This window comes from Temnothorax americanus, unplaced genomic scaffold (assembly GCF_048541705.1).
Source record: "Temnothorax americanus isolate GAGA-0224 unplaced genomic scaffold, ASM4854170v1 Scaffold253, whole genome shotgun sequence".
Taxonomy (NCBI): domain Eukaryota; kingdom Metazoa; phylum Arthropoda; class Insecta; order Hymenoptera; family Formicidae; genus Temnothorax; species Temnothorax americanus.
The window spans coordinates 1-26,685 of record NW_027509395.1 but is presented as its reverse complement, the minus strand read 5'-3'; the positions used below and the strand labels follow the sequence as shown (position 1 = coordinate 26,685).

The 26,685-nt window shown below is 38.9% G+C and overlaps 3 protein-coding genes and 1 pseudogene across 6 annotated transcripts; 2 read left to right on the top strand and 2 right to left on the bottom strand.

Moving 5' to 3' along the window:
* Positions 1 to 5,577: 5,577 nt before the first annotated feature.
* Positions 5,578 to 6,630, bottom strand: LOC143899115 (uncharacterized). The gene has a single exon (XM_077409118.1). The coding sequence runs from the start codon at positions 6,628 to 6,630 to the stop codon at positions 5,578 to 5,580; it is 1,053 nt and encodes a 350-aa protein (XP_077265244.1).
* Positions 6,631 to 7,648: 1,018 nt separating this feature from the next.
* On the bottom strand, positions 7,649 to 15,234 carry LOC143899113 (uncharacterized). 3 transcript variants are annotated; one of them, XR_013257385.1, is made up of 11 exons: positions 10,579 to 11,113; positions 10,170 to 10,408; positions 9,754 to 9,984; positions 9,416 to 9,652; positions 9,212 to 9,304; positions 8,993 to 9,115; positions 8,742 to 8,873; positions 8,576 to 8,656; positions 8,279 to 8,493; positions 8,038 to 8,200; positions 7,649 to 7,939 (listed from the first exon to the last, which is right to left on the bottom strand). XR_013257385.1 is itself a non-coding variant. In XM_077409116.1 (9 exons), the coding sequence occupies exons 3-8, from the start codon at positions 9,758 to 9,760 to the stop codon at positions 8,610 to 8,612; spliced, it is 639 nt and encodes a 212-aa protein (XP_077265242.1). In that variant the 5' UTR covers positions 9,761 to 9,984; positions 10,170 to 10,408; positions 10,579 to 11,113; the 3' UTR covers positions 8,275 to 8,493; positions 8,576 to 8,609. The 3 variants fall into 3 exon arrangements, 1 of the variants encoding a protein (XP_077265242.1); XM_077409116.1 differs by lacking the exons at positions 7,649 to 7,939; positions 8,038 to 8,200 and having other exon boundaries at positions 8,275 to 8,493; XR_013257384.1 differs by lacking the exons at positions 7,649 to 7,939; positions 8,038 to 8,200; positions 8,279 to 8,493; ... (3 more) ...; positions 9,212 to 9,304; positions 9,416 to 9,652 and adding an exon at positions 11,126 to 15,234 and having other exon boundaries at positions 9,760 to 9,984; positions 10,579 to 10,794.
* On the top strand, positions 15,122 to 22,297 carry LOC143899114 (uncharacterized; annotated as a pseudogene). The gene is made up of 4 exons (XR_013257386.1): positions 15,122 to 15,191; positions 18,628 to 18,972; positions 19,034 to 19,164; positions 19,269 to 22,297. The product of XR_013257386.1 is annotated as an uncharacterized LOC143899114 (transcript).
* A 1,445-nt stretch (positions 22,298 to 23,742) lies between these two features.
* On the top strand, positions 23,743 to 26,341 carry LOC143899112 (uncharacterized). The gene has a single exon (XM_077409115.1). The coding sequence runs from the start codon at positions 24,934 to 24,936 to the stop codon at positions 26,080 to 26,082; it is 1,149 nt and encodes a 382-aa protein (XP_077265241.1). The 5' UTR covers positions 23,743 to 24,933; the 3' UTR covers positions 26,083 to 26,341.
* Positions 26,342 to 26,685: the final 344 nt, after the last annotated feature.

The window sequence follows — 26,685 nt, the reverse complement described above, 5'->3', positions numbered from 1 at the left end:
GGGACGGTATTTAAATTTTATGTCGCAACACCCCGTTTCTCAAAAAAGAAGCACAGTTATTGGCATGGTTGATAGGGCGTTTATATTATCACATCCTAAATATCATCAAAAGAATATTAAACTAATAATTGACACTTTGTTAAATAACGACTCTCCGTTAACATTCATATTCAATACCATTAATACGAGAATCAAATCTTTGCTCCAGAAACGTACCAAGAAACAGAACGTACCTCCACCTACAATTGAAGAAGGTCGGGGTAAATGGTTTATTATACCATATGTTCCTAATATATCGGAGAAATTCAATAGTGTGATAGAGGATTTGAATGTTAACTTGTCTTTCTTTAGTCTTAATAAATTGAAAAGGTTCATTAGAGTTCAGAAGAATATTCTCCCCACCCAATCAAACAAGCATGTTGTATATAAAATTTCCTGTAAAAATTGTGACGCCACATATGTTGGGCAGACTTTGAGACAACTAAAAACGAGAGTTACGGAACATCGTAATCTCATTAATAGAAATACAGCAACTCAATCCGTCATAACTGAACATAGAATCAATTTTGATTACGATTTTGATTGGGAAAATGTGGAAATCCTTGACAGAGAGAGCTTCTTATCTAAGCGACTAGTTTCTGAAATGCTACATATAAAATTACAAAAGAACAGTTTGAACTCGCAAACCGACACAGAGTTTCTACACCACGCATACGTTTTTATTTTAGACAAATTGTAAAAACATGCCCATAGCTGTCTTTGCCATTCGGTAGAATTAGCGTTTAATATTCTGTATTTAGATATCGATTTTTACCTTTGTTATTTGTCCCTGACCTACACTTTTATTTATGGTACCAACTCTTGACTTGAGGCTGCGTGTTATACGGTTTCATATCGTTTGCTTGCGTCGAGGCGACAGAATCTCCGGATCGCTCTTTACATAATTTCTCACCATGCCTTTGTGTGGCACATACTATTGTTTTTTATATTTTCCAGACTACTTGGTAAGTTTTCTGAACTCGTGAACTTGTCTGGATTTTTGCATTTAATTTATTTTACAGACTTGGCTGTCGTAGTCGTAGGTTTCTGCAAATTTCCAAACAGCAAACTTGCTATGTATAAAGGAGAACGTTTATTCTAATTTGAACTACTGCTGAGGATGACTCGAATCAGAGTCGAAACGTACGGATTGTTTTATTGTGAATAAAATTGCTTTGAGACTACGTTTGAAGAACCGCGTGTGACCCTTACAGCCTTTTCCTTATTTTTATAAATCAAAGTATAGTAATAATAAAAAGTATATTTAAACAAAAAGACAGAGCATAGAAAATAATCAGAAGTAAAAATAGTGTATAGTATATCTCACGGAGATGACCGATAACGGTCACAACGCGTCCCGCCACGAATTCTGCGAAAACGCAAAACATCTCGATACGACTCATTAACTATGCAAATAACACAACGACGAATTAACGCAAAAATACATGGATGCGGGTGATATAACAAGATACTCTAACGCAAAAGATAATAACGCGAAAGGTACATGAACGCGACTGATCTAACAAAATACCTTAACGCGAGACAAAATATATTAACGCGGAACAAGGTACATTAACTCGGAACCGGATACATTAACGCGGAACAAGATACATTAACGCGGAACAAAACGTAGCGCGAAAGGTAGTTCGCCTTTACGCGAACCTACCTCGCTTTCAATGGCCTCGCGAAGAACATCCGCTATCACGCTTGATACCTTGCGCGGCCCGCAAAATACGCCTTGCACGTCATGACGCGATTACGCGGAGCCCACCTTACGGCCCCACGACGATACGGTGTCCGGCTCGTGCGAAGGACTATCCACCAGTTTTACAATCTCCCGACTCTTAACTCCATCGATTACACGATCCCTCACGTCGGGGGCGTAATTGCACACGATCTGCACGCACTGTATCCATACGCCAGATCTCGCTTACAACCTACGACACGATGCACGCGTGCCTCTAATTACGCGGTATTCTTCGCTCGCGTGTACTCTACGTACGCGTTGTTCTAAGCGCTCGCTGATTGTCGGCGGTCGGGCGTGAGTCTCTGAGACGGGCTATTTCGTTCATTTACTCGACCGAGCCCTCCCGTAGTATTTCTCTCGGCATTACTGAGCGGATTTCACAATACTCGCGGCACAACGTGACTCCCGAGAGGGCCTCGGCGTCAAGACGGTTTTACTTGGTTATAATACGGTGCTTGAGCAGTGGCCTTACAATCTTTCTCTCGGCAGCCGGATGTCCGTGATCTCGAGCGGAAGAGTAGCAGCAGGTAAGCTACCCCACCAGCACACGCACGCCGAGAAAACGTCCGGGTAACGTTCGAACCCGCACCGTTCATTAACAGTTCGGAAGTGCCACCACAAGAACGTTCGTTTGACGGTCGCATGGAACGTTCCTTCTTAAACGTTGAGAGAACGTTCCTTTTTAACGTTCAGAGAACGTGCAAATAAACGTTCGCCGAACATTCAACTAAAACTATTATCGCCCGGTATCGAGTTAAAAAAAATTAATAAAAATAATTTTTTAAAGTTTTACGACTTTATTTTATTTTTTCATGTACCATATGCATGTGAAATAGAAATTGGCATTGGTATTGTTTGTTGTGTTGACACCACGGACGCTGTGTTTCAACCTTGTCGGAAGGTTCGATCGTCAAGGCAAAGGTCACTTTTGAAATTAACGACTTCGTTGATTAGCTCAACAGATAATTTATTCTAATTAGGCGGAGGCGAGCGATACTGGACGCTGATTTGAGGCGTGCAAGTCGTCGTTGGCGAGTGGAGGCGCGCCCTGCACCGTCAAAGACGGATTCGTTCGACACTGAAACGAGCACGGGCGTTCGTGACTCAACGCGAACGGGCGCTTCGTGGTTCCTGGAGCTCTCCTGAACGGGCTCGCGCGTAGAAAATAGGCACGTCCGTTTAATTTGCGCAACGCGGCTACAACTCCGGATGCAGACCGTTTTTTCACACAGGGGTAGGCGGTAGGCTGTCTCAACGATTACGATTATCAACTCGTTCAGATTGCGTACGAATAGGAAGTTATTGACCGGCACGAATTCGAACCGTTTTGTGTGGTAGCTAATTGCCGACTCGCTTTCGAGAGCGACGCACATGTCGATCGTCGGTGATCGCGCAAACTTGACAGTTTCGGTGGGAGGGGAATTCGCACGTGTAACGACGGGCTATGCGACCCAATAGCGAGAGGGCTTATTGCGGCGCGACGGTGCTCGCTGATTCCGGAACATACCGCCCGCTTCGAATAAATGCATTCGAAATTATTATTTTACAACATATGTCACAACGGGGGAAATTAAAAAATGTGTCAATCAATGAGTGACGCCGCCCGCCCTGGCGGAATCTATGGGTTGTTCGTTCTTGATGTCCACCGGGAGAAAGCACAGTTTAGTTATAGGGCGCTTGTACTCCGACCGACTCGTCCTCACGGTGACGACTCGGGTCAAACCGTCTTTGCCCGGATGACACACGGTTATGCGCCCGAGTTCCCATTGGCTCGGCGGCGCGAGCGAGTTGCGAATGAGGACGATTTGACCCAGTCGGGCTAATCGCTGAACGGCGCGCCATTTCGGCCTTTGCTGAAGGGTGTGCAAGTAATCGTGCGACCAAGACTTCCATGGACGGAGATGAGTGTCCGGAATCTCATCGTCCCAATTTAATTTTAAAAGCCAGAGCTGCTGCATGAAAATTTTTGCGGTGACGACGACCGGGGCCACCCAGCCGAGCGGATCGAACAGTTTGGCAATAGTGGAGAGAATGGCGCGTTTTGTTGTGCCGGGATTTTGGGTAGCGACTTGAAATTGGAACACGTCCTGAGGCGGATTCCAGGCAATCCCAAGAATTTTGAGATGCTCATCGTTCTGGAGAACTTTGGGGCTCGCAAGGCCATGATCGGAGGGATCGAGGTCGGCAATGAGCTCCGGACAATTACTTGCTCATTTTCGGAGACGAAAACAACCTTTGGCCTATAGTGCGTTTACTTGATCCCGGGTTTGACGCCCGAGAACTTTGTCGTCGGCGCCGAAAACACAGTCATCGACGTATGTTTCTTCGAGTAGGACGGGAACCGCGAGCGGAAATTGCGATCCCTCGTCGGCGGCGAGCTGCTCTACGGAATGAATGGCTAAAAAGGGAGCATAGGCACCGCCATACGTGACGGTTAGCATTCGATATTCTTCGACGGGATCCGAAGGAGAGCGACGCCATAAAATGCGCTGATAATCCGTGTCGCGAAGATCAACACGGATTTGCCGATACATTTTCGCTATGTCAGCAGTAAAAACATATCGGTACTGCCTCCATCGGAGAATCACGACGACGAGATCGCGCTGGAGTTTTGGCCCGATCAGGAGGTGATCGTTTAAGGAGGTGCCATTTGTGGTTCGCGCGGAGGCGTTGAATACAACGCAGAGACGCGTTGTTTCGCTGGTGGCTCGTACTACGGCGTGATGCGGAATGTAGTATCGTTTAGTGACGTCGACGACGAGATCTTCCGGGGGGATCTTGGCCATGTGGCCGAGCCTCTCGTACTCGTCCAGGAATTTGCGATATTCGGAAGCGGTGGTCGGTTCACGTTCAAGACGGTGTTCTACGCGTCTGAGACTCGAAAGGGCGGCGAAGCGGGATTCGCCTAACTGAAAAAGGCCGCGTTTGAATGGTAGCCTGACAACGTACCGTCTTTCAGGCGTGCGAGTGTGCGTGGTTGCGAAATGTTCCTCACATTGGAGTTTCTCGGGACTCATGTGAGCCTTCCGGGGAATGTCTTTGACCTCTCAAAAGCGACGAAGGTCGGATTTGAGGTTATCAAAAACGGTTCCGTGATGGATTTGCACGGATTCACGGGGAGAGGAAGGAGGGGAAGCCACGGGACCGGAGAGTATCCACCCAAGCGTGGTGTTCTGAGCGATCGGCTCATTTTCGGCACTTTTCCGAACTCCCTCCAAGAGTAAGAAACCGAATAGATCGGCACCGATAATTAAATCGACCGGGTCGAGATTCATGGGTTCGCTATCGGCGAGTTTGAGGCCTGTGATGTGCTTCCATAAACACATGGAGTTGACACGGCTCGGCTTATACCGAGTGAGCGATTTCATGATGAGCGCGGTTGTCGAATAGGCGGGCCCATCGCACGACGTGGGAGTTAATGTAATTTTAACAGCATGGCGTATGATGGATTGGGTATCGCCAATGCCCGTGACGCATACGGAGCGTGAGATTTTCGGTAATCTCAGGCATTGGGCGACCGACTCCGTAATCAAGGTAGCAGCAGACCCTTGGTCGAGAAGGGCTCGAATCGTGATCGCACGGCCGTCCGATGAATGCACGCGAACGCGCGCGGCGGCGAGGAGAATCTGCGAATTCGGCGACACGGTTTTTGAGACTGTATGTGACGCGACTTCACTTTCGATTTTTTCGATTGCCGCTACCGTGACTGCGGATTCTACTGGTTCGGTTTCATTGGTTTTGACGGACGCATCGAGATGCAACAGAGTGTGGTGTCGCTTACTGCATTGCTTTCAGCTGCGGGAGTTTGTACAATCTTTGACCGGATGCTTTGCGCTGAGGCAATTAAAGCAACGCTTTACTTTTCGTATGAAATCGGCACGTTGAGCCTGTGTTTGATTCAGAAAGGTGGAACATTGGTACAACAGGTGACTTGTTTTGCACAGAAGACAAGATAATGTCGCGGTCGACGCCGCGTGTGATGCGAGAACTTTATTTTTCGGTTTAAACGACTCCGCGATCTTGGGAGTCACGGGCACGATAGTCTCTAGCGCGCGAACTTGCGATTCGAGAAATTGATCGAGCTCCGTATATTTAGGATACTCTCCCGTATCCCCGAGTTTAAGTTCCCATGCCTTTCTCGAGAATTTATCAAGTTTTTGCGCAACGAGAAATACTAATACGTCATCCCAGTGTTCTACCGGACGCCTTAAATTTTGTAAAGCTTGTATCGCAGCGTTCGTTTGATCGCAGAAGTTCCGAAGGTCTTTGGAAATTTCGGAGACCAGCGCCGGCAGCTGGAGCAGCGTTTGTAAATGCCCGGTAATCAGACGACGCTTGTTGTCGTACCGCGATTGCAGGATGTCCCACGCGACAACAAAATTTGCTTTGGTAATCGCGAGATGAGTCAACACGTTACTTACATCCCCTTTTACACACGAGCAAAGATAGTGCATGCGGTCGACATTAGAAATGGTAGCATCATTACAAACCAGGGAGGTGAAGCGATCTCGAAAACTTTCCCATTTGTCAAAGTTGCCGTCGAACGTCGGTAAGTTGATCTGTGGCAAGTGAGAGGACGGACGGAATGAGTCAGCCAGACCGCTTACGTTGATCGTTGAGTGGTGGGGTGGCTGGGGTTTAAAGGTGGCTAGCACCTCTGCCATAAAGTCCGCAGCCTCGTTGTAGACATCCTCGCAGTTGACGAAAAGATGGTTTTGAAAGTATGAGTGAGAGGCTTTCAATTTATCGTCGGCATAGAGAACGAGTTTTCCATCAAGCTCCTGACATTTAGCGAATGTGTTTTTGAGACCGGCGAGTCGCTGTCGAGTGATGGCTTGCGTCATCTTTGCTTGCCCGAGTTTATTCTAGTTGGCCAGCGCTCTCGATACTTGACCCATGAGCTGAATTTGCAAAGCGAGAAGTTCATCGCACGATGACATGGTGATTGGAATACACAACAGTTGACAGAGCGGGAAAGTCGCTAAGTTTCGTTTTCCTTGACGTCGATCCGGCTCGAAGGACCAAATGTTTGTTGTGTTGACACCACGGACGCTGTGTTTCAACCTTTTCGGAAGGTTCGATCGTCAAGGCAAAGGTCACTTTTGAAATTAACGATTTCGTTGGTTAGCTCAACAGATAATTTATTCAAATTAGGCGGAGGCGAGAGCGATACTGGACGCTGTTTTGAGGCGTGCGAGTCGTCGTCGGCGAGTGGAGGCGCGCCCTGCACCGTCAAAGACGGATTTGTTCGACACTGAAACGAGCACGGGCGTTCGTGACTCAACGCAAACGGGCGCTTCGTGGTTCCTGGAGCTCTCCTGAATGGGCTCGCGCGTAGAAAATAGGCGTTTAATTTGCGCAACGCGGCTGCAACTCCGGATGCAGACCGTTTTTTCACACAGGGGGTAGGCGGTAGGCTGTCTCAACGATTACGATTATCAACTCGTTCAGATTGCGTACGAATAGGAAGTCGTTGACCGGCACGAATTTGAACCGTTTCGTGTGGTAGCTAATTGCCGACTCACTTTCGAGAGCGACGCACATGTCGATCGTCGGTGATCGCGCAAACTTGACAGTTTCGGTGGGAGAGGAATTCGCACGTGTAACGACGAGCTATGCGGCCCAATAGCGAGAGGGCTTATCGCGGCGCGACGGTGCTCGCTGATTCCAAAACAGGTATATTATCCAAGTTCCATATATTTAAAGGCCTGACTCGGGATTGCTTCGGAGAACATAGGTTTCTAATCGAAGGTGGTTCTATTTTGACCTCTCTATACGCTCCTTAAGTTTGTCAGTAATCTTTTGAAACACTTTGTATATAAATATTTTATTTTATTTTGACAATTATTTATAAATGATAAAAAACACATATTCGTGTTTACATTAAAATATTGAGTCGAATCTGAAATAAGCTAACATGTTAACTGAGATCATTGAGTCGAAGCTGAAATAAACTAACGTGCTAACTCATTTATTTGCTATATATAAAAATAATATATAAAATTATAATTTGCCATATATAAAATTAAGTTACCATCAAAACAATTGCACTAATATTGTTCTTTCTGAAACATCTTTCTTTAAACCACTCCTTTATCCCATCTTCTGCTTTTCCTGTGTCTAGCTTGTCTCCTCTCAATTTTTTAACTGTTGCTGAAATAACACAAAATAAAAGAAGTGTTAAAATCCCAACAAAAAATATTAGTGAAAAAAATAATGTAAAAGAACATAAATTTCACAATTTCACTTACTGATCACTGTTTCTTTTAAATGCCAGCTTTCAAACAGCTGCTTTCCTTTTCCGCCTTTCCAATTAAAAAACGCTCCTGTGTGATTTGTCATAAGAAGAGCCATAACTTTTTTTGAGCAATCCTTCTCACATTTCCCAGAACTTGCAAACATTAATTTTTTTACCTGAGATTTAAAGAAATAATGTGAGAAGTTTCAAGTAACAAAACATATAATGAATAAGTTAAGTATCTTTCAACTTACAATATAATCTTTTATAGAAGGGTTTTCATTTGTGAGATCTTCAGCAGTTTTAGCATCCTCTAACGTTGGGAAGGGCAGACTTGGGAGGCTCTTTGGATGGTGGAGCACTTCTGTCCTATTCAATAAAAGCTGGCGTATTTTTTCAACAGTCGTTTGGAGCTTTGTGTACGCTTTTTCGAGTTTACTGATTTTTTCATACTGCAGCCTCATGACCTCTGCAAAGTTACAAAATAAATTAAAAATGGTGTTTAATACTTAAAAGAATTACATATTTAAAAATAAGAAAATATTATTTACGAATAAGTGAAAATTTATCTATCTCGGCAGGTTGCTAACAGTCGTTTGGCGATTGGCTGACCTCTTTGTCACTAATTGAGTCTACAATTAAAAATAAATCGATGAGTTTACAGAAGAACATTCATTTGTAAAATACCAAACAGTTATTAACAAAACAATATCTCACCATCATTGGAATGTGGTTCATAATCTGGGTCCTTAGCGTAATCCTCGCAAGAAATGTCAGAGGCAAGACCATGTCCTCGTGGGGAGCTTGTTGCTCGGGGCTCCATCTCCTCAAAATTATCAGTGTTATTTCCTGGAAACAAAGCATAAAATAAAAAAAAATGTATCCAAAATTATCACGACATTTTGTGGTTTTAACATTGTTGCTAAAGACTGATACATGCAACTGAGAAAATGCAATCATTAACTTACCATCATTTTTATTTGTTGGAAGGGCACTTGAAATAGAATTTGAGGGACTTTTACTACTTTTACTTTTTTCTAATTTTTCATTGGTGTCAGCAATTCCGAGAACAGGTCGTTGAGATTTATCTGCTGTTGTTATAAAATAATATAATTAATAAAAAATGATTGATGATAACATGAAAGAAAAAAAAGCATTGTCAGACACTCTGTTATTTTTGTTAATACCTTTTTTTATTCTCTTTTTATTTTTTTTTCTATTTTTATATTTACTGACATCAAAATGTTTTTTTGCAGACTTTTGAAGTTTTCCTGCAACTCCTGCAACGAATTAAATTTATTTTATCTTGTATGATTTATATTGGTGACAATAAAAGTACTATTGCAAGAAATCATCATAATTTCCATTACTTTTATCACTTCTGACCTTGCCTTGATTGGATTGTTTTTCTTTAGTGCTGATACTGGATTTGGAAACATTGAGAGACGATATGCTGCTCTGATTTAATTCTTTCTTACTACTGTTGGAGCTCGGCTGAGAAACTGATTCTTTATTGTTACTGCTAGAGCTCGGCTGGAAAACATTAAGAGATTGTCTGTTGCCCTGATTGGATTTCTTCTTGCTATTACTGGTGTCTGGCTGATTAAGAAATAGCCTGCTAGATAAGGCTAAATAAGAAAAAGAAGAAAGTAATTACTGAAATATCTTCAAACCAATATTTATATCTGAGAGTTTCAAGATACAATTAAAGAAATATTTTTGGATATACCAGTCATTGTTTTTGATGTACCACTAGGAGGAGGTGTTGATGAGACCGCAAAGCTTTTTTGAGACTTAATAATGTCACTTCTAGTACGGTCAAAATCCAAGCCGTTATCTGTGGTCTGAGCATTAATGCTTTGTGATTCAGTTGAAGGTAAATTATAGTCTTTATCATTTGAATGACTAATTGTTGTAGCCAGACAGGGTACTGAACCTTTATTGGTTTTCCTGGAATTCTCTGCCAGAACAAAAATAATGTAATAATAATAGTAATCCTTTTAGTGCAAAATAGCAATGGAAAAATCTTTCATTATGTTTTGAAAAACAAAAACCGCTGAAAAGAGACATTTATAATTTGAAATCTTTTAAAGTTTTTCTTAGGATAAAAATTGTGTTATAGATAAATGAAGTAAAGATATTTACCTGTTTCTCCAGGTAAAGGCGAGAAAGTGAATGTTGTCAAAGCAAGATTATTGCCCTTCTGTGAGGCAAGTTGAGACTTCCCCACTTTTGTCGGATTTTCATCGCCTTCATCTTCGGATGACAAATGTTTTTTTTTCTCTTGCGAAGACCTCGATTTGCCTTATCTTTCTCTGCATCAGATTCTAGATCAGTTTTTTCAACAGCCCGTTCCAGCTTCCCTTTTGCTTCCTCATATGTCACTAGAAATAAGTATAAAAGGTGTCAGTATTCATGATCAAAATTAAAGAAGTAAATAGCCGAAGAATAACACAAAACTTAAGTCCTAACCTTACACAGATAAACGAAAATAGTAAATTATCTTGTCATTTTAACACAAGTAGAAAAAGAACAATGAGAGAAAATATCTTACCAAACTAAGCACGAATAGTAGCCGGATATGCGTTGAATTTTGCAATGGGCTTCATGCATTTTTTGGCCGCAATGCCTTGTTTATTAGGAGCTAAATAAGTAGGATAAAGACAAATTTCCCCGTCTTCACTTATCCAATTGTGCGCTATTACACACACATCAAAATACTTCTCGTCACCAAGAGTAACCTCAAGGTCCGCAATTGCATACTTCTTTTCTAAAGAAATATAAACATGAAGGAGGAATTATCACCTCAAGGAGGAGCACACATTCATTTTAGTATGATAACCAACAATATCAAATATTCTTTTCAACATTTGCATGTCAGTTTTATAAATATAAGAAACAACAAGCAAACTTCCAGTAGATGACATTATTAATAAAAAATTATAAAAGTATGTGCATCACTTAATTAAAGATAAAATAACACCATATACCAAAAAGAGCAGAAAAAGTTATACAAAACAAAATAAAAAAAAATGATAGTCGATGCAGTGGTGACCTGATATTATTATCTCTCGTTGAAAAATAATTTAAATATAAAATACCTTGATCTGTGTACCAATAATAATAATCTCAAGCATTTCGATCACCTTCAAAATATGTAAGGCTGAAAAAAGTTAGAACCATACAACTATATATATATACATATACATATATATATATATATATATATATATATATATATATAGACAGCACAGATAAAGTAATGAAAAAAATATTAATTCAAGTAGTGCAGTTACTCCTGGTCTGTAAAGCCATGATTCTGTCTGTTACATTTTACGAACAAGATTGATCATATGACAAGGTATTATTCTTCTATACGTGCGACTTTCACAAAATAAATCATAGAAAAATACGTTTTATAGTTGACACAGCAAACATTAGCGCTACACAATCAACAGGAGAAGAAAAAAGTGTGAGGGGGGGAGAGAGAGAGAGAAAAAGAAAGAGAGAGAGAGAGAGAGAGAGAGAGAGAGAGAGAGAGAAAGAGAGAGAGAGTTTGTTTGAGTTTGAGTTTGAGTTTGTTTATTATGCCATAGTCAAGACTTTAGGCAAATGATGAAAAATACAATGATATACATGAAGTAAACAAGAGTAAAGTAAAAACAAAAATTAGAAAAAGTAAGAACTAAAAAGATACAGTACAGATGAGATAATTATAATAAAACAGTGAGCAAAAGGGGAAACAATAAAGATAATAATGACTATATTGCAAAAAGTAATAATGTTGTTTCCATCTTAGCAAACGCTTCAGAACCAAATTTTGTTGGCAGTATTAATAACTAAAATAATGCTGAAGAAAAAATCAACAGAATTCGGTCGTGCTCTCTCTCCAACAACAATCGCAGAAAAATGACATTAATACTTAAAACTAGTTAAGACGTTAATATTAATGTACAGTGAATAGAAAGGTTTCGACTAGGTGTACTTACATCTATCACGCACCAGGGCTATACATAATACAATCATACTTTAAACATTAGATAGCCCCAAGGTAGAACCTCAACCAGAACCGAGTTCAAGTGTAAATAGATAGTTATTGAGCTTCTGCTTAAATTTATTTAAAGACGAAGACGACACCACTTCGGTAGGAAGCGAATTCCATAAGTAAATGCTAGGTGAAAGGACTGGTGGTAAGTCTCAGTTCTGTGAATGGGAATTTGGAAAGTACTAGGCAGTGCCAGTCGTGACGATCGTCTAATCGAGAGATCGGCTCTGACAAAGATCTCAGAGAGGTAACTAGGAGACATACCATAATGTATCTTGAACATTTCGATGCCAAGGAAATAGAGACGTCGATTTCTAACAGACAGCCACCCTAATTGGTGACGGTAAAGAGTGATATGTTTGTCTCGGCTCAAATTAAAGATAAATCGAACCGTACAATTGATAAGCCTCTGCAGTTTTATGTTAAGCTCATCAGTAACATCGTTATAAACAAGAGATCAGTAGTCTAACAGAGGCCAAATCAATACAGACACGAGTTTTACACGCAATTGTAATGATAAGGAGTTTTTGTGAAACTTAAGCTTGTGCAGCGTGAAGTGTACCCGCTTATAAATATGAGCGACGTGGCCATTCCAAGATAGATCGGAGCTCATAATGACACCCAAATTCCGAGCCTGGGAGACAAACGGAATAGAGGTACCACTGACAGAGATGAGAGGTAAATCGTGTAGATCAATTTGGTCAACATAACGCTTGCTACCGAATATTAATACTTTGGATTTCTTAAGATTGAGAGACAATCCATTTGTGGTCGCATGATTCAACTAAACCAAGGTTGGCAAGTTCACGCCAAATCTTGGACGGATCAGAAGCGGTGCTCAATCTATTCATATAGAACTTCTCTCTGGCTTGCTTTAAATCAAGCGTGAGACAATTCCTGTAAAGCCTGTAAATGTGAAAATCGAAAATGTTGCCTGATTTGCGCGCAGCATTAAAGAGACCGTTGCGATGCCGAATTCGGTCAGAGAGGTCATCGGTAAGCCAAGGCGCCGACGGTCGAGTCACACAAAAAGAATTTACAGGAGCATGCAGATTAAGGCTAGCAGTAAAATCGTCAGTAATAGTGCTCAGGATGTTGTCAATGTCCGACTCACCCGGGCTCGTCAGACCAAAATCAGACGGGAAAGATGCAGAGAGCTTAGAAGTAAGAGTCTGAACGAATGCTTCCTCGTCAAATCTCTTGTAGCAGCGACGAACTAAGGTGCGATTAGTGAAGAACGAAACTTTGAATGAATAGAATAACTCAATGAGATCGTGACCATTGATAAAAGGAGCGTCAGACTTTCGAAAAGATAAAACTTTATCCAAGCTGTCAACTATGAAAACGTCTAACCATGAGTCTGAGGACCCGGTATGAAAAGTCGACCGCGATTCAACGATATTAAGCGACAACTGTGAAACAATACTTCTAAGGTGATTAGATTCGTATGATGATGCGAGGAGGTTACAATTCAAATCACCCGTAATAATGATGTTCTTATAATTATGTATAAATGTAGTAAACACGTCAATGTAATTATTGAAATTTTTGCTTTTAGGTCTGCGGTACATGGTGGTAAATAGGAGAGGCTCGCACGTGCCATAACGGATGTCGAGAATGAGATATTTGGGAGCATTCAAGAAAGCGGAAGACGACGACGCCAGAACGCGCGCCTGCAATGATTCATGCACGTAACAAGCAACACCACTTTCCTCCCTGCCCTCTGTCTACACGCAACAAATAATAACCAGAAATACGCACTAGATCATCAAAAATGTGTGGGTAAAGCCAGGTCTCAGAAATCAAGATAATGTGAAAAAAGTTAAACGATAAAAAGGCCTGAATTGACTCAAGATGAGCAGGAAGAGAGCTAGCATTAAAGTGAGCAATCGCGAGACAATCATGCGAAGCAGACGGAACACGACCAGAATCAACATTGAGTCACTGAAGCTCAGCCAGATCAGCCTCAGTAGTGATAAGAATTGGAGATTGACCATGGTCTTTGCGGACAAAGATCTGGCCATCTCTGCACCATACGTGCTTAAAAGATGACTGTTTAGTCTTTACGCGAGTCCGGCGCAACAAATTATAAATATCCGTAGGAAGTAGCTCGTTTATATAAATGTGTCCGGGGACATCTTTAGAGAAAACATCGCGGACAGTCAGTCGACGCTTACGGCCCATAGTACCAAGAATATAGTCGCGAATCTCTCGCGACTTAAGTATAACAATAATCGATCGTGGTTTAGCAGCACGATCAGAGGCGAAGACAATGCTAGGCGCCACATCACGCATCGCAGACACGTTGCTAGCCCCTACCTCTCGAGTCTCAAGAACATCGGAAACAAGCTGCGATGTACCCAGCGCGCGAAAAACACTAGTAACGAGCTGTTCAGATGTGTCGGTTAAAGAACCTGGTACGCCGGAAATGATAATATCGGAAGTTCGTGAGACTCGAGACGAAGGAGATCGCGGAAGACGAGAACGACTCTGGTCGCCCTCCAATTTGCTCCTCAATTCACTCTTTAGGACGCTCTTTAAATCGCTCTTTAAGCTGCCTACTTCATTTGTGAGAGCAGCACACCGCTGCTCCAACTCCGCGATACGCTGACTGTTGCGGTCAACACTTTTAGCTAAGTTATTTAGTTGATTGAGTTTGTCATCTAGAGCGGTAAATCGCGCCTCGGATCGGGCTTCGGACGACCTCAACTGCTCCACAAGCTGGCGCAAAAGCGCATTCGTCGTGTCATCGGTCACTGATTGTGGCAGCGCACAGACACTAGCAGGAGCTGCACTGGTAAAATCTAATAGCTCCGTGCACTCGACCCCCGGTGTAAGAGGGGTAGCAGATGAGGCCGCCAATGAGCTCGGCTCGACGTCGTCGACATCAGATCCCGGATGAAGTGAAACCGCGAGATCAAGACAGCACTGCTCAGCATATCTGTATTTGGCAGCATACGCCTTGACGCAACCAGGATGAAACAGTTGAGTGCACTTGCACTCAACAGCAGCCGTCACAACTGTCTTCTTGCACCTGCTGCACGCGCACTGCATGGTTGATCAGCCGACAACAGCAGAGAGCAGAACCAAAAGCACAGCGGTCAAGTGGGTAACGGATGGTGGTACACCACAAGGCCTACAGATGTCGCTACACGCGCAAACTCAAGCAAGCCGCCCCTGATTCGTTGTTTTTGTCCGGTCCGGGTCCCTGGTTGCTTGCACTTTTTACTTAGAACCTCTGCTTTCTTTTTCTCTAGTGCTTAATGTATATTTATCTCATTTTAAGTGTAAAAATTTTTGTGAATTGCAAGCAACAGTAACAAATCTATACTCACAATAAAAAAATTCACGGAGACGCGACAAGTGCAAATCTTATTCCATGTATTGTTACGCTTTTCCGCGCTTTCGATTGGCTAATAGGATAAAACGACGAGCGATTCCGTGCCGCGGCAGCCGCGTCAGCCCCGAATCCCGCGGTGAGTTGCGCGCCATTTCGCGGTTGGCCGACTTAAATTAATTTACACACATACACAACATTTCATTAAATTCATGTAATCTCACTACTGATTCCGATTGTAATAATAGCGGGCAGGATGTTCATTATCAAGTAGGTTTTTCCTTAAAGATCTTGCCCGATCACCCCCGCACCTATGTATTACCCGCGAGAAATACAATGTTACACCTACATTTAATACATTTACCCTTTATCTGGATTTATTTATTATTTGTACTATCGCCTGATTTTTTCTTTACTCAATGTCATTAGTAAATTCTATGTTAATTTGTAATAAATGTTCTATTTATTTCTAAGATAAACTCAAATGTTTCTTTCATTAAATTGAGACCTCATCCTACCATCCACCTCTCGAAATTGCACGAGGTCCGATCCTGAGTTAAAAAGATTAATAATAAGAGAAATAGGATCGTAACGATATACAAACAATTAGAATCAAAAGCCATGCGATCCAAGCTTAGGTCTTTGACAGCCTTATATTAGTTTCTGTATACATATATGTCTATATATATACATATAATTTTTCAAATTACAATAATTCAATAAAAGTAGATAAAACAATAAGAGATCTATCCTTTGAGCTCCGAGGGGGGAGCGGGGCGGGGGGGACTTGCGGCCGACGGGTCTGTCGGGGGAGCGGGGGGGAGGAGGATGACTCGTTGGTGAGGGGGAGCGAGGGGGGGCGACTCGTTGGTGAGGGGGAAAGGAGGGGGGTTGGCAAGCGTGTCGGGACATGTTTATTAAATATTAATAAACATATCTCATATTGACAAGGGGTACCGCCAAGGGGGGGGGGTGTCGTCATTTTATCGGCGCGGGGGTATTACAAAGGCGCCGTTCGGCTGCTGGAATTTTATCCGCGAATATAAACAAAACAGCGAGTTAGACACTTGACTCTGCAATGATCTCACCCTTCTAGAATATGCGAGCTGCCATTCGGTTACGGCGTCTCACTACAAAAGCGAGCGTCGATGGCCCGACGACGGTTTGAAGATAAAATAGCCGAGGTAAACAATTGATAAAATTTGTCACCGATGACGATTTAACCGTTGCGGAGTCCTCTTCATGTTTTTTTCTAGGAAGAGCCGCTGCCGATTACGATTTAACCGTCGCGGCAGTATTCGGTTATAGCGTGGGGGTATTACAAAAAGCGAGCGCCGATATCCGGCTGCTGGAATGTATAATAATTTAACGCCGGAGTTAATGAAGGAATTAATTCCGCAAGTCGGATTAAGAATTAAATTTTGTAAAAAATGGCAAGAACATTTTAAAACAACTGAAAACGTAACATCTGTACGTACACATTTTATTGTTGTGAGATTTATTAAAATTCTAAAATATTAATATGCAAGATAAAAGTATAATTATATATAATATAATTACATATATTTGTTGGTATAAAAAATATGTTACAGGAACGAGATAAAAATATTATTCCTGCACACGATAATAGTTCATCAGATGAAGATTCTACCAATAAAGAAAATCGTTCATTTCTGAATGAACAAGCCACTACATCGTCGTCAATATTTAGAAAGTTGCAACGACCATCTGTTAAGGACGTTCACCGGCAAAATCGTTTTCTTAGAATTTTTCTTAAACTTTCAGTATATGTTTAATTAAACGCGTTTTATACGTAGGCGTTTTATTCAATGCCCCTTGCGGTACTAAAATTCGAGATATTCAGCTTCAAAGTTCCGATTATTTTTTTAAACTTTCAGTATATTTTTAATTAAACGCATTTTATACGTAGGCGTTTTATTCAATGCCCCTTGCGGTACTAAAATTCGAGATATTCAGCTTTAAAGTTCCGATTTTTAACACGGGATCCCTATGTTGAGCTCTCTCGACACGGACATTTTAATGAATAATAAGTACAGTTTTCTTAGAATTTTTTTTAAAAAATAGTATAAGATGCCTCATATTATTAGTAACGTGTGACAATAAAGTTCGATATAGCAAGCGGTATTTATTTTTGAGAAATAGTCGTCTAAAGAACACTATCGGACATAATTTTTGTCTGCTCGGAGGCAGAAAGAGGGAGAGATCACTGCGAGACTTGGCAACGTTGCTACCGCTGCGACATATAGGTTAAGTAGAGAACGTCAAGATCTTATGGGCAACGTTATTTAAATCAAGTTATTTAATATTTTTTCTTTATGAGAGACAGATTCATTATTATTTACTTTTAAAATGCTCAATAAACAAGTAGAACGTACTAATTTATGATTGGTATTGGAGAAATGGAAACGGAACAAAAATTTGCTAGATCGAGTAAAGCTGCGCGGCTAGACGAGTTTCAGACTTTTACGCACGGAAGTAGTTGTCAACCATATCATTACTCCGTGAGTCTGAGTTGAGCACAACTGCCACCGGAGAACGTCCTTAAAGATATTTTAAAGGGCACATCACAGGGACGCGCAATTTTGAAGTCGTACGAGAAACAAAAATTATTAAGCAGATCATGTCGAAATAATATTGTGGATTTAATTTTGTCGGAAGTTTTAAATAATATTCACGGGTAAATTTGTTATATAAATTATAAAATAATAAATGTTTTACAAGAAATAATATATTTATATTATTATGTAATTATATATATATATATATTTTTTGTAGGCCACTTAGAAATGAAGATTTTGAAGCATTATCCAAGGAAAATGAAGAGTTATTTCCAACAGAAACACGCCACGGCTATTATATTCCGCCTGTACCGAAGAAACACTCGAAAAATAATAAATCTATAACATCACGTGGTAAACTGGTTGATAAATATAGGAATAAAATACAAGATTATAAGAAACTAACAGGATGTAGCTTGACAGACACCAGTTCTACATCTCCTTCAACATCTGCTTATAATAGCGACTTTGAAGGTAATTACATAATAAATAGATAGATAGAAGAATCAATGATATACATTAAATACTTTTTTATGTTTGTTTATATATTAAAAATATTTTACTATTTTATATATATATATATATATATATATATATATATATATATATTTATTTATTTATTACTACTTCTTGTTTCTGCAGATGATTCTGTGATTCGCGAAAGCCTTTTGTAGCTTGAAAGTAATCAGTCACCATGGCAATTAGTTGAAAATCATTGGAAAGTAACTGTGACACACAGACGAAATCAAATACAAAAATCTTCAAATAAAACTATTGAAGAAATTTTTACTCAGTGGCCTATTTTGAAACATCCTACAGCACATACATTGATTGACGAAGATTTTACATATCTCAAGTTAACATCAGAGGATTGTATAAAGAATTGGTTTAACTTTTTTTCTAAAATTCAGGAAATTTGTCCTGTTAAAGAAGAAAAAATTGTGAGCGAGTTACATCTTCTACTCAATGCAGATGATTTAACAGATGGTACGTTTACAAAAAAATGTATATATATTTACACGAAATTATTTACTTTCTATGTTTTCAGACGCTAAAGTTGTAATACAAGTTTTGTTGCTATCTCATCTCATTCCTCCAAAAGGGAGAATTCGCATTAAAAAAGAACATTTTAAACCATCTATAAGTGAATGTAAAAATAGCATGATAGTACATGCAAAGGTAAAAAATTTTCGATGTGTGTGTGTGTATTTTGCATATATTACTGCTATGTATATTATTAAAAAATACATGTACAAAAAATTAATAAAAGATCTTATTTTCAGATACCTGGCGATATTAATCGTATTCAGGAAGAAAAAGTAAAACGAGCACAACAATTAGGATTAACTGTGCAACCGTACATAATAGTTTTTGGTCTTACTCTTGCAGATGTAAATGGATTCTATGTTTGCATAGATAAGGTATTATATGAAGTTATAACGGCATTAAAAGCAGTGGATTTATGTTTCAAAATATTTCATGTATTTGATGTTAATTATTCACCAAAAAGTGAGCACATTTGGTATATACTACAGCTTTGTCTTTACAAGTTTTCTACAAAATATGATAAACAAATTTCATATGTAATGCCAATTATTAAGAATTTCAAATGACAAATTAATCACTTTATATTAGATGTATGCTATATTATTTTATGTTATACTTAAAACAGAATATTAATTATTATTTCACTAGTTTTTTACTTACAAATATTACTTATTCCTTTAACTACATAGACTACTAAACATTAAAAAAAATTATTGTATAATTATCTGCCATAACATGTATATCTGTTCGTTTTGCGATAATAATTCTTTAACAGTCACATGTCTCATAGCACATTTAAAAATGGTGCACAACGCCTCACATTCTACTTTTATATGTAAACAAGACAATTGTATGCGTACCTTCATAAATTTATATTCATTTAAACGCCATTTAATACTAAAACATCCCAGTCAAAATAATACAAATGTTTCTGTTATATCTGAACTGCATTCACTAAATAATAATTTGTCAGAAATTTTAATAACTGATGACTTGTTTAAAAAGTACAATAATGCTGAAGACTTATTGAGCACAGAAGCTTGCGAACAAATAATAAACGATCCGTCAATAACGTTAAAAAAATTTGATGATATAGTAACAAGAAACGCTGCTTTATTTGTTTTAAAATTATATTTGGATAATTCTTTATCACGATCGCTTGCACATAAAATAATACAATACGTAAGCAATTTTTATAAATCAACTATTGAAATTATTATACATAAATATGAAAGTACAGAGAGTGAGCAAAATGTATCATTTAGTATAAAAGATATGTGCACAATTTTACAAAATGCTTTTGCTCAGTTCAAAACTGAACATCTAACATTACAATACTTTATACAACGCGGTTATCTAATTATGCCACAGTTTATAGATATTGCCACTGCATTACATCCAAAACGTATAAAAACACACATAGGAATGCATGTAACAAATAAATCATTACAACTTATTTCTTTGAGACTTGTATTAAGCAGATTCTTACAATTACCAAATATTTTGCAGATGATAATAAAACACACGTGTGAAAATAAATGTAATGACATATTAACTTCTATTGTTGATGGAACTGTTTGGAAACTTATTGAAGACCAATATGCAGAAAAAATTGTTTTGCCTTTATTACTATATTTTGATGATTTCGAAATTAACAATCCTCTTGGCTCTCACAGTGGGGTACATAAAATTGGTGCCGTATATTGTACTATTCCTACTATTCCAAATGAATATTCAAGTATGCTTGAACATATCTTTTTGCTTCAATTACACAATGAGAAAGATCATTCACAGCTAGGAAACAAAAGTATATTTTGTAATCTAATAAATGAAATCAAGGATCTAGAAAGTAATGGTTTAGTTGTAAACGTTAGTAGACAATATAAAATATATTTTGCGTTAGCAGGTATTGTGGGAGATAACTTAGGACTCCATACAATTTTTGGTTTCTCCAAAAGTTTCAATTCATTATATTCGTGTAGAGCTTGTTCAGCTGATAAAATCACTCTTCAAAATCAAATATCAGAAGATTCTGAAATATTAAGAACGCGCTTAAATTATGCTGTTGATTGCGCCTCAAATACTCATGGTATCCAAGAGGAATGTATTTTCAATACAATTTCCAGTTTTCACGTTATTGAAAATATATGTTTTGATGTCATGCACGGTATTTTCGAAGGCATCTTACGATACGAAATTCCTAAAATTTTAAATTATTTTGTAAGCACGGAAAAGTTATTTTCTTTAGACACTTTGAATGATAGAATACGTTTTTTTAATTATTCTACTAGCAATGATACTAAAATTCCGCCTGTCATAAATAAAACATCATTAAAAAATGAACATCTTTTAATTTCAGCATCAGAAATGTCAACTTTATTTCATTTTCTAGGCTTAATTATTGGTGATTTAGTACCTCATGAAAATAAAGTTTGGGAGCTGTATATCATTCTTAGAGAAATTATATGTATAATAATGTCACCCATAGCAACAAAAGATACTTGTAACCTACTCGAAAATTTAATTTCAGAACATCATAAACTTTATTTAAGTCTTTTTAAACAAGCATTAAAACCAAAATATCATTATTTAATACATTACCCGCGAGTAATAATGAGGATGGGCCCTTTGAAACACTTATCTTTATGCGTTTTGAGCTAAACATAACATGCTAAACGTAAACAGATAAAACAATACGCTAAAATGGTAACATCGCGACGGAATCCACCATACACTTTAGCTTTAAAATATCAATTAGAATTTGCACATCGATTGATTAATAACAAGGGCTTCGAGAATCGCTTTTCAATAGGCGTTGTTTTAAAAGATACTATAATACAACTACAGAATTATAACGATTTTAAACATACGTTAACTACAGATATTAATGCAGATAATTATTTTCCCGTATCGTGGTTAAGTATTAATGGGACCATATTTAAATCTGGTATGAGCATAGAAATAGGCACAAACGGTATATTTCGCTATTTTGGTCTCATTCAATATATTATAACAAATACAGATCGGTATGTTTATTATGTTTATAAAAAAATGGAAACATTACGATTTTCTCAACATATACATGCATTCGAAGTCTTAGAAACAGAAGTATGGGGTTGTATTGCTCATTCAAAGTTAATATCTTCCTTTCCTAATAATATTCATGTCATGGCAGATGAAAAACATTACGTATGTTGTTGTACTTAACAATGTTATATTATGCTCTATTTTCATTTTATTTAAAGCTATATAGAGCTATATAGACAAGCTAATTGTATAAGCTAATTATAAGATGTTATTATAATACATTTAAAAAAAATAAAGAGTAAGTACAATAGATAAAAATGTATGTTTGGTGTATATTTTATTATAATAAACTGTTTTTCCTTACAAGCATTTGCGTATAACATTGTTGCACATATGTCAAAATTGAAATATGTATAGATGACTAGATTTTTCATTAATGTGATCTTTTTGTTCATAACTGTATACACAGTATCTGTGTAACACAATTTATACGAATGTGCAACTCAAATAAATCTAACATTTGCGTCTAAACAGTCATATTGATGAAAAGTCTGAACATTTACACATTTGTAGTTTTAGCATAAAGCCACGATTAGTGAAGAGACTTGATGTGACCATATATTATATTTAATTTAAAATAATGTATTATTGCTTAAATCTAGCTTTTTGGTTAATGTCACATTCTTCATGGATTTCTTTCCGACGTTTTATAAACATTTCAGTTCACTTCTTTAGACTTACTTTCCTGAAGAAGCGAACTGCAATGTTTATGAAACGTGGGAAAGAAATCCATGAAGAATGTGGCACTAAACAAGAAGCCAGATCCGGGCAATAATACATTATTTTAAATTAAATATAATATGTGATCAACGCGCAACTAAATCAAGTCTTCACTTAAGATTATATATTTTGTTGAAATTAGAAAATATAATATAAAGTAGAAGATATATGCATTTCGTACAAAAAAAGCATTTATTTTGTCCAATGTGACATTTGATACATACAATCAAATATATTGTTCTTTAAATCAGGAATATAGTCAATGAAATTAATATTTGTACAATGCGAACATATGCGGTTTTATTTGGACTATATTCCTGATTTAAAGAACAATATATTTGATTGTATGTATCAAATGTTACATCGAAATTGTTTCAATGAAGTAAATATTTGTACAACGCAAATATATACAGTTTTATTTGGATTATATTCCTGATTTAAAGAACAGTATATTTGATTGTATGTATCAAATGTCACATTGGAAAGAATAAATGCTTTTTTCATTGAAATTAATATTTGTGACAATGAACAAAATATACTGCTTCTTCAATATTAAAAATAATCTGATTAAAATGTTATGTGTTCAGATAAAACAAATATTTCTACTTTTTGATTAATTATTCGTGACAGTTAACGAAATACAAACTTCATATAACATTATATACAATTCACTGAAATGTATCTGTATTTGTACAAATTTATCATCTTGTTAGACAAACTAAATTTACCATTGAATCAAACACGTTACTATTGAATGAAATTGATGAATTTGTATACTTGACAATATTTATATTTCAACATAATAAATTACTATTAAGGAAACTAAATATTTCTTTTCATAAAAATAATACTATTTAATCTATTTAAATATAGTATTTTTTGAATTAACAAATGTTAGCTTGACAGCCCGTGACCGCTGCATTTAGTTAAATCAAATAATATTTCTTTGAATCAACGATATTTTTTTCTCAGTGTATAAACAAAATATGTCTAACGATAATTATACGAACGCATAGCATCCATTGTCGCCAGAATAATTATGGATCCACATCTTGTAAATCAGTCTTCGGCTAGTTTTCGCGACGCGAACGTTCATATTCGAGGGTGAAGTTTTTTGTGTCAAGTATTCAATACAGAAGAATATTTTTCACGATAAAGGAGATGACAATAATTCCGATATGGATCGCGAGTTAACGGACGACAGTGACTACTTCAGTGATGAAGACAACAATCATGAAAAAGTCATCGATAGAATAGTGCTAAATTTACGTGTAGTGCCCGATTTGCATAAAGTGATAAAAAAACATTATCGCGAGTGGGACATTATATAACGTGCGCAACATGGAACGGATAATTGAAAAAAACGAATTGAAAAGAAAAAGTGATCTTAATGAGTATATAACCTCTTTAGGCTATGATCACTATTTAATAAACGATATCGCCGATGCTTTGAAGAATAATGTGCGAGACGAAAAACTGAGGGATGTGCGACGAATATCGCCGGTACAGTTTCTTCGCAATCGCGAACTAGGTATACGCGGAACCAGTGAACGCTTCGCTAGACAAGGAATCGTTATCGAAACCGAGTCTCCTTATGACTGGAACGTGAGACAAAAAGTGTATCAACGGCTGCTGGACGAGTGCGTTAGCGAGGAAGAAAGATGTGCTGACGTGCCATATTACTTTAAACCGCACTATTGGGACTATCACTTTTGGGCGATTGAAATTTTTCGGAAGATTGAGGATGGTGGTTGTGAAGCACTGTACATTAAGATTCATACAGGTATTGGGAAGTACGTTGAATTATTGGTGATGAACAATTCGGCACATATGTATATGTACCATGACCTCAATAATCCTAATCATCTATTGATGCTTCAAAGAACCTTCGAACGTGACCGTGATGATATTGATAATTGGGAGCTTAATTATTTTAATACCCCCTACTTCTTTCCTTATCCGTTTATGTCTGCGCACTATGTCGTTCAATATTGCAAACAATATTGTTCAGCGTGCGATCGAGTCACGTGCAAGTGCTCCATCGAAGAATGTGACGTGATTTAAAAAAAAGACAGTATTAAAAAAAAAAAAAACATGGAACATCTCGATAAAACGGAACGCGACCTGATGGATGGATCCAACCAAATCGCTACCTTGGACGAATATCTCGCATGGGAACAGCGATGCGAGAAGTTTATTGAGCAGCTCGAAGAAGACTGTCGTTCCAAACGTCCGCGGGTCTCAGACGGCTCTCAGACTGTCGGAAACAGGTCATCTTTAGTGGCAAGAATCGCGCGACTCGATGGTGCGAAGACTCTATTACAAAGACGGTTCGTACATATCGGTGGTGAGCACGCGGCGGGCAGTAGTAGCGGTAACGAAAACGCGGAAAGACTCGTTTGGCGAGAGATCGATGCCGCGTTCGAATGGCGTGTATTGACCGGTGCGGTGATGGTGATAAATATCAATTACATCAAACCGCGAAAATTTCTCGAAGGCGCCGAAGTCATCGTGCTCGATCGTGTGCGGAACGTCATGCAAAGACACGCAAGTGTAAAGATAAACACCGTGTTCAACGGCGAGTTTGTGACGGGTGACAAACGTGCGAACAAAAGTGTCAGCACGGGAAACCGTGAACTCTTTCGTGCGTCCGATCTGCGCGAGTGGTACGAGCGACACGTTATCGAGCCTACTTTATCGCGTCTCGAAGAGTTTCAGGAACGCGATAGCGGATGGGCGTTGTCGCGTATACTCAATTTGACAGTGAACGTGAACAAGTACAATCCTTTGCGCGCGGGATGTTACATCAATTTACCGCAAAAAATTAAATCGAAAAAAGCAGTGATCAACGTGCAATCGATGGACAATGCGTGCTTCGCGTGGTCAGTGGTGGCTGCTTTACATCCAGCCGAAAGACATTCAGAACGGGAATCCTCGTACCCTGATTACAAAAATATATTAAATTTACAAGGCATTGAGTTTCCAATAACTTTGAAACAGATTAAAAAGTTCGAACGACTCAACGATATATCCATCAATGTGTATACCATCGAGGGAGAGAAGACGCCAACCGTTCTCCCGATACGGTTCACCGACCGGAAGAAAGAAAAGCACGTAAATCTGCTGTACGTGCAGGACCCGCGAGACGACGTGGGACATTTCGCGTGGATAAAAAATCTATCCCGCCTCGTGAGCTCGCAATTGAGCAGGTACAATGGTCGGAAATACATTTGCGATCGGTGAGTACTTATACTCCTTTTAATAAAATTATAAAATATTTAATTTTATATTTAATAATTTTCAAAATTGTGTTTTTTTTTTGCAGACGTTTACATTATTTTCATTCGAGCGAGAAATTGGAAGCCCACGGAGTAGACTGCCGAGAGATAAACAACTGTGCCATCCGACTACCGAGCGAGGACGACAAGTGGCTGAGTTTCAAGAATCACAGCAGGAAGGAACGAGTTCCGTTCGTCGTGTACGCCGACCTGGAATGTACCCTCGAGAGGACGGATGCGGATCCGAAAACGTCCACATACACGTCTCAACATCATCGGGTATTTAGCATAGGATATTACGTGCGGTGCTCGTACGACGACTCGTTAGTAGCATAGATATGAGACTTCTAGGCCGGGGATCTCAGGGGGGGTGAAGGGCGGGGGGAAGGACTCGCGGCCGCGGGGTCTGCCGGGCGGGGGGGGGACTCTAGTGCCACCGTCCTCCGAGGAGGTGCGGCGGGGGGGGGGGCTGCGTTCCCACCATATGGTGCGGAGGGGGGAGGGGTGGTGGGTGATCTGCGTTCCTAGCATAGGATTGGGGGAGGGGGGAGAGGGGGGGGGTGGATTA

Excerpts from the sequence above, each read along its gene's own strand:
- LOC143899115 (XM_077409118.1), bottom strand. The coding sequence starts at position 6,630 with ATGACGCAAGCCATCACTCGACAGCGACTCGCCGGTCTCAAAAACACA.
- LOC143899113 (XM_077409116.1), bottom strand. Across the intron at positions 9,305-9,415 it reads AGAAAAACAATCCAATCAAG|GAGTTGCAGGAAAACTTCAA; the intron begins GCAAGGTCAGAA and ends AATTCGTTGCAG. Across the intron at positions 8,657-8,741 it reads TGAACCACATTCCAATGATG|ACTCAATTAGTGACAAAGAG; the intron begins GTGAGATATTGT and ends TTTTAATTGTAG.
- LOC143899112 (XM_077409115.1), top strand. The coding sequence starts at position 24,934 with ATGGAACATCTCGATAAAACGGAACGCGACCTGATGGATGGATCCAAC.